The sequence below is a fragment of the Vombatus ursinus genome, unplaced genomic scaffold, assembly GCF_900497805.2.
Source record: "Vombatus ursinus unplaced genomic scaffold, bare-nosed wombat genome assembly UNPS02014165.1, whole genome shotgun sequence".
NCBI lineage: Eukaryota > Metazoa > Chordata > Mammalia > Diprotodontia > Vombatidae > Vombatus > Vombatus ursinus.
The window spans coordinates 394161-400762 of NW_020953943.1; the positions used below are offsets into that span (position 1 = coordinate 394161).

The window sequence follows — 6602 nt, forward strand, 5'->3', positions numbered from 1 at the left end:
CATGGGCCCCTGCTCTCTCCTCCCCAAAGCCCCTGGGGAAGTCCCCTCCCTGAGACTGTCCTGTCTGCTCCTCTCAGCACATTAATGAACTTACTATGAAGCTGAGTGTGGAAGATGTCCTGACCCAGGCCCAAGCATTGTATATGCAGCTGACAGCCTGTCAGGTGAGACCTAAGACACTCCCTGCCCTCACCCTCATCCCTTCCCACCTGATTTCCTGCCTTTCCTTAATCCACTGTTCTTAGCCCTCCCGTAAGATCTGCTCTGAACCATGCTGTGGACCCTTCCCCCCTCACTCTGGCCTCTGCCTCTCCCCCCAGGAGCTGCCCCACAACGTGCAGGAGATCCTGGGTCTGAGCCCAGCCCCAGCTTCTACGCCGGGCAGCCCCTCCCCCTCAGGCTCACCTCTGCCCTTGTCACCCACCCCAGCTCCTGAAGCCCCGTCCTCCGTTTCTGGGGGTCCTTCTCCCACTCCCCAGGCAGACAGCAGCCTGGAGATACTGCCTGAGGACTCGGGGCCAGATCCCTGAGTGTTATACCCTGACGTGGTCCTCACTGACTCTGCCTCTCCCACACTCCCCGCACATGCACTTTACCCCTCCCTCTCACTTGTCCAAAACTCTGCCTTTTCTTCTCGGATCCCTGACCTGGGGCGAGGAGGCTGGGGGTAACATCCTCACCAGACCTGGTGTGGATGGGGGTGGGTCTTGCCCTCTCATCCTGGGAGGACACTTTCTTTCTGCCCATTAAACGGGGTCACTTTGATGCTCATGTTGGCCTTGCTGTGTTGTGGGCAGTCGGAGTTTCCTCTTACCCCAAGGAGGGGAGCCAGGGAACTGGCTTCAGGGAGGACACTTTGAGAAAGGTCTCGGGGAAGGAAGGGGTCATGGGAGCTCTGCACAGTGAATGGGAACAGGAGACCTCTTTCTACAAATTTATTTTTTCCAGTTTTCAACATTTATTTTTATAAGATTTTGAGTTCTGAATATTTTTCCCCTGCCTTCCATCTTCCCTCATCAAGACGGCATGTAGTCTGATTTAGGTTATACACTACAGATCTTTTAATTGGCTTTTCCTGATCACCCCTGCCTGGAGGCTGTGGGTAGCTGACCACGTGGCCTTCCTGGGTCCATGTCTGACCCTGGACAAGCAAGGGCCCAGTGGAGGCAGGGCCTTCTTGGCCCCCCTGCCGCCCTGGCTCAGCAGGGGCCCAGTGGAGGCAGGGCCTTCTTGGCCCCCCCCCCCCGCCTCCCTGGCTGAGCAGGGGCCCAGTGGAGGCAGGACCTTCTGGCGCCTCTACCACCCTGGCTGAGCAGGGGCCCAGTGGAGGCAGGGCCTTCTGACCCCCCTGCAGCCCTGGCAGGGGGCTACTGATTGAGGGAGGCTCCTGGGCCTTGTGGACATAAAGGGGCCTGCCCTAGGGCCCCTAGGTAGCCCTGTGTATCTTCTGGGCTGCTCGTAGCCCTGACTTGATGGCTGTCTCCACCCATCCGTGGGGGAAGGCCGTGTATTCCCCAGCAAAGTGCAGGCGGCCCTCAGGCTGTGTCCAGTCCCAGTGCCAAGGCTTTTCCTGCTCAGGCCTGGGCTGCGGGGTCTGCATCACAAAGCCGCCCTGGCTGTAGCGGTCCTCCCCCCAGCGCATCACGGCTCCTCGCCCGTCCCAGAGCTCCCGTACCTTCTCCCCGTGGAGGGCAACGACATCCCGCAGCACCAGGCGCAGGGTCTCGTCCTCCCCCAGGCCTGTGAAGGCCGCCGTGGCGTCTGACCACGTGTAGGATGCGAGGAGGAGGCCACCGGCTTCCCCCCCATCGCCTTGAGGGTAGTAGAGAGCACGGATTGGGCGGTCAGTGGCCGAGTGGCCGCCCACGATGCCCTCGTCCTCCCAGAAGGGCTTCCGGAAGCTGAGGAAGATCTTGGTAGCTGGAACATAGTGGGTGTTGCGGAGTGCCCGGCGGAGGGCAGGGTGGAGTGGTGGCTGGAAATCAATGTGGCTCAGGGCTGTGGCGGTGGTGGCCAGCAGGATGCGGTCAGCGGCCAGGGACAGCAGGCGTGAGGGCTGCCGGGGGTCACGGTAGAGGATGGAGGCGCCTTTCCGATTCTGGGACACCTGGACCACAGGGGCTTGTAGCAGGACCGGGCCCCTCAGGGAAAGCAGGAGGGCGCGGGGCAGCTGGTCCCAGCCGTTGCGGATGCGCCAGTACCTGGGGCACAGAAGCAGAGGCTGGTGGGTGGGGGCCTAGAGCAGGCCGTCGCCAGCCCTCCCCTGCCCCTTCCCTGTATGCACCTGAGCTTGTCGTTGAGGTGACTGTGGGCCCGCAAGGCCTCCGCGAAGTTCAGGGAAAAGAAGCCGTCCTCGGCCAGCACGTCTCCCAGGAGGTGGACGGCGGCCAAACTCAGGTTCCCTTCTCCTAGGAGGTAGTCCTGGGGGGAGGGGGCAGGCAGGGACTGAAGCGCTCACGCCACCTCCTTGGCTAGCCCCTGGTCTGTTCCCAGCCTCCTGGGCAGGGTCAAAGGGGATGCCCAAGCACATCTGTGCTGACCCTGTGTGACCTGCCTTGCGGGGCCTGGATGGCTTCTGATCCTCGGGCCCTTTAAGCCTTGGGTTTGAATCTTGGCCCTGCTCCTTGCAGTCAGTGGCTTTGGACCAATCCCTCCCCGATGTTTTCCAGCACCAAGTCCTCACACCCTGCTTTGTGGGGCTGCCTGTTTATAGGGTCCCAGACCCAGCTGGGAGAAGCTTCGAGGCTGTCCGGCCTCATTGGACAGTTGAGGGAACCGAGGCATCGGGGTGAGCTGGGGAAGGGTCACAGAACTGCTAAGTGACTCGGGCAGAATCGGAGCTCCGATCTTATTGGTGCTGAGTCTAGTGGTCAGTGGGCTACCTTACTGTACTTCCTCTCTGTGAATGACACCTGGGTTCGGGGAGCTCTGGTGAGGGGGCCCTCTACTCCCATAGGCTTCTCCCGGGGCCATTTCCAGCAACGAGATCTGTGGACCTCAGCAGGCGTCTGTCTCCCTCCTCGCCCCTGCTTTCTCCCATCTTGCTGTCTCCACACTGCCGCACGTCTGCCACCCCCCCTTCCTCTTTCCCTCCTCCTTCCTTCCCTCTCCCATCTCCTATCCCCCCTCCCCCCTCAGCTACATGGTTCAGTGGAAAGAACCATATTGGAAGTTGGTTCCTGTCTGTGCCCCTCTGGCAAAATCACAGCCACCCTGGGCCTCAGCTCATCATGTAGATGAGGGCCTGGGGCTGGGCTGGGGTTAGACTCATTAGCATTTTAGGCCCTCCCTTGCAGCTGTAGAGCCTGGAACCCAGGATCTGTCTCATCTTCCCTCGCTCCTGCTGTCTGGCTTCTGTCTGGGTGTCCCACCTGCTTTCCCCTTCCTGTCCTCTCCAGGAATATGGAGGATGTAGCGCCAGTTACCACAGAGCCCCCAGAAACTAGGGGTTTCCCAGTTGGTGCTTGGCCACCAGCTGCTTGGGAGCAGTATTCTCCTTGGGGCCCTCTGGGCCAAGACCCCTGCCAGCCACCGAGGCTGGGCAGTAGGGTAGTGGGACTGGAAGGAGGGTGAATGGGAGTTGGGTGGCTGGGGTCTCCAAGCCCGCTTACCAGAAGGGTGTAGCTTTCAAATTTCTTTATCATCCGGGAGCAGCCCAGGTGCTTGAGGTCATAGAGGGCCTAAGACAGAGTAAGGACACAAGATGGCGCCCTGTGCTCCATCCTGTCCTAGCTTTCCCCATCCCACATTCCCTGCCCCATTCTCTGACCCTCCTACAACATCCTCCGGGGCCCTGGTCCCACGTGTGCCCTGCTCTGTGCTGCTTGCCCAGAGACTCTGTGGTTGGGTCCTGTCTTATCAAATGCAGAACCGAGGGACCTCCGTTGGAGGCCCACAGAGGGGAGTAGTTTGCTCAAGATCATCCAGGTTTTGGGCCCTACTCTAATGCTTCCAAACCTAGGACTCCTTCTCTCTCATTCTCCAGCACCGCTCACCTGGGAGCCCACCTCCAGCCCTGACCTGGCCTTGGGGAGCTGTTGGCCAGGTCCCTGGCCCCATTCCATGGTATGGGCATCAGCTGGAAGGGACCTTGGTACAGATGAGGAACCCCTCCCGCAAGCATGTGGGGGGCGACAGGGTTGGAGGGCTGGGCCTGTGTTGTCATGGATATGGGGATGCTTGGTCGGGGAAACAGCTAGCCATCACTTCCTCCATGTGGCTGCTTAGAGCCCCAGGATCTGTGAATACAACCCAGGGGCCCATTGTGCCCTGGGCGGATCATTTCTCTGGCCTCGGCCTCCTTTGTAAAATGGGGGGTGAGGTGAACTAGGTGCCTTCTGTCCCTGGAGCTGAGCCCAGGCTCTGGGCATACCTTATCTAGGGCCATCTGGTAAATGGCCCCTGGTGACCGGCCTTGCTCAGAGGGCTGCAGGGGGTAGCCCAGCTTCTCGGGCGCTGCCTCGACCACGAAGTTCCGTAGCTTTACCCCATTCACCTCAGTCCACGCGTTCATGTCAGACTGAATGAATTGAGCCAGGGGGAGGCCTAGGCGGGTACAGAGCTTTAGGAGAATCCTGAGGGGCAATCAAGGGACACAGACCCTGTAGTTAGGATCCAGTGATGGGCTGAGTGATGGAGGCAGGGTCAGAACCAGGGGCTGCTCTGTACCTGTGGTTGGATGGTATCCTCATGGCCCCCAGTTCTCCTAGCCAGCCTGTCTTTTCATCTCTGTATGTCAGAATCCGTCCCCCGATTCTGTCGCTGGCCTCCAGCAGAGTTACCTGGGAGTGGAGGTAGTTAGTGCAACTACCCAGCCCCGCACCCTATGCCCTGACCCTTGTTTGGGCGGTATCCAGGGTCATGGTCAAGCAGGAATTTTGACTTAGGGACTGCCGGGTGAGGAAACAGCATGGCCACAGGAAAGGGATTTCCTACAACATGGGAGCCTTTGCCCCAGCCTGTCCTCACGTCTGGATTTTAGTGAAAGGGATGGTGCTTCCCCCTCAGGTGGGAAGAGTGGAGTTTCATTCCTCCGAAGTCTGCAGAAGTGAGAGGCTGGCTTTCTGACAGACGCTGGCCGTTGGCAGTTAGGTTTGTGTGGGACTTTCCTACAGATTCAGGGAAATGCCTTGGGATGGGTGAGTCTCTTTCCAGATGTTTGCATGCAGACCAGGTTGATGATGGTGGCTTCCTTCCCTCCCCCACATGAAATGAATGTGGAGTTTAGAACCGAAAGGGGTCTTGGGGCTTCCCCAGTGTGCCTCCACCACTTGACAGATGGGGGCCCCAAAGCTCAGAAAGTGCCTAGGGGCTCGGGGTCTTGGAGCTGGCTTGCCTGACCTTGTGTCCAGCATCCTCCAGCACCTTGGCTGCCACCAGCCCGGCTATGCCGGCCCCCACCACCACCACCCGCTGGGGCCGCGTCGTCTGGTTGAGACCGTGGCTCACAATGTCCATTAGCTCCCTGTAGTCTGGATCCAGGAAGCATTTCAGGAAGGGGTCATCCCCAGCATCTGCTTCACTGGCTCTGGTGAGGTCTAGGAGAAGGAACAGACCTGGGAAGGGGAGAAACCAGGAAAGGAGGGGGTATGCCTTAGGGAGGCAGAGCCTTTTGCCCCACAGTCTTGGCAGGGGTAGAACCCTCCTTCCCCAGCCACCTGTAGAATACTCACCCCACCAGCGCATGACTCGGAAGCAAGATGGAGATGAAACTGGGGCTGAGGAGAAAAGCCACAGCTGTGAGCCCCTCAGCCAGACTCCTGCCCCCGCTAATACTGCCTTCCTCTCCCCCTCCATCCTGCATAGCCCTGAATGGGAGGGCTTTACTTATCTCTATTTCCAGCTCTGCTCATCCATGTTCTGGGTTTTTCTCTGTCTGGAGTTCATCTTTATCTTTCTAGACACCTGCCCCAATTCGTGTCTTCCGAGCTCTTTCCTCGTCCACCCTTCTGAATCCCTGTCCCTGGCCACGTCTGAACCTCACTGCTGGCCCATCACTGGATCCCTGCCTCTGCCCATCTCTCTCCTTATCCATCTCTCTCCTTATCCATCTCTCTGAGTCTCTCTCCCTGCTTCTGCCCATTTCTCAGGGTACTTGTTGGTCTCTCAGAGTCCTTCCTGCCCTCTTCTCCACTGTCTTTCTCTCACCTGTCACTGCTGGGGTGTGAACAGCAGCCTCCCAAATCTTGGGTCTTCTGTCACCCTTTGCTTGTGTCTCTGCGAGGTCAGGCTAGATAGGAGTGCAGATGCCTTCTGAAACACGCCCCGCCTGACCCCCACGTTCTGCTTTGGGAAGTCCAGTCCACTTCTCAGGAAACTGAAAGTCTTCCTCCAGAGTTTGGCAACTGGCTCAGGTCTGACTCCTGCTGGCTCCACTATAGTTGAAAATAGGGGTCAGGTGGTGATGAGAAAGGAAGGAAGTGGGACTGCTCAGCTATTTCTCCCGAAATAGTTTTCTTGGGGGTCCGTAAGCTTTGGTGGTTGTACTGTGCCTGGGACTTTCCTTGCTGTCATCTCTTGGGTCTCTTTCTGTCTCTGCTCTTTTTCTTCTCCTTGTCTCTCTCTCTCTCTCTCTCTCTCTCTCTCTCTCTCTCTCTCTCTCT

General features: G+C 58.7%; 2 protein-coding genes across 2 annotated transcripts in view; one reads left to right on the forward strand and one right to left on the reverse strand.

The window, feature by feature from the left end:
* The window catches only part of TBC1D17 (TBC1 domain family member 17), a 6109-nt gene extending 5338 nt beyond the window's left edge, over nucleotides 1-771 (forward strand). The window contains exons 16-17 of the mRNA XM_027859313.1: nucleotides 78-164; nucleotides 321-771. Coding sequence (XP_027715114.1) covers nucleotides 78-164; nucleotides 321-530 — 297 coding nt within the window. The 3' untranslated portion in view covers nucleotides 531-771. The remainder of the gene's footprint in view (nucleotides 1-77; nucleotides 165-320) is intronic.
* Nucleotides 772-1240: 469 nt separating this feature from the next.
* Nucleotides 1241-6479, reverse strand: IL4I1 (interleukin 4 induced 1). Its single transcript, XM_027859314.1, has 8 exons — nucleotides 6148-6479; nucleotides 5673-5717; nucleotides 5341-5555; nucleotides 4669-4781; nucleotides 4373-4574; nucleotides 3612-3680; nucleotides 2285-2421; nucleotides 1241-2201 (listed from the first exon to the last, which is right to left on the reverse strand). The coding sequence occupies exons 2-8, from the start codon at nucleotides 5683-5685 to the stop codon at nucleotides 1427-1429; spliced, it is 1524 nt and encodes a 507-aa protein (XP_027715115.1). The 5' UTR covers nucleotides 5686-5717; nucleotides 6148-6479; the 3' UTR covers nucleotides 1241-1426.
* Between the last annotated feature and the right edge of the window lie 123 nt (nucleotides 6480-6602).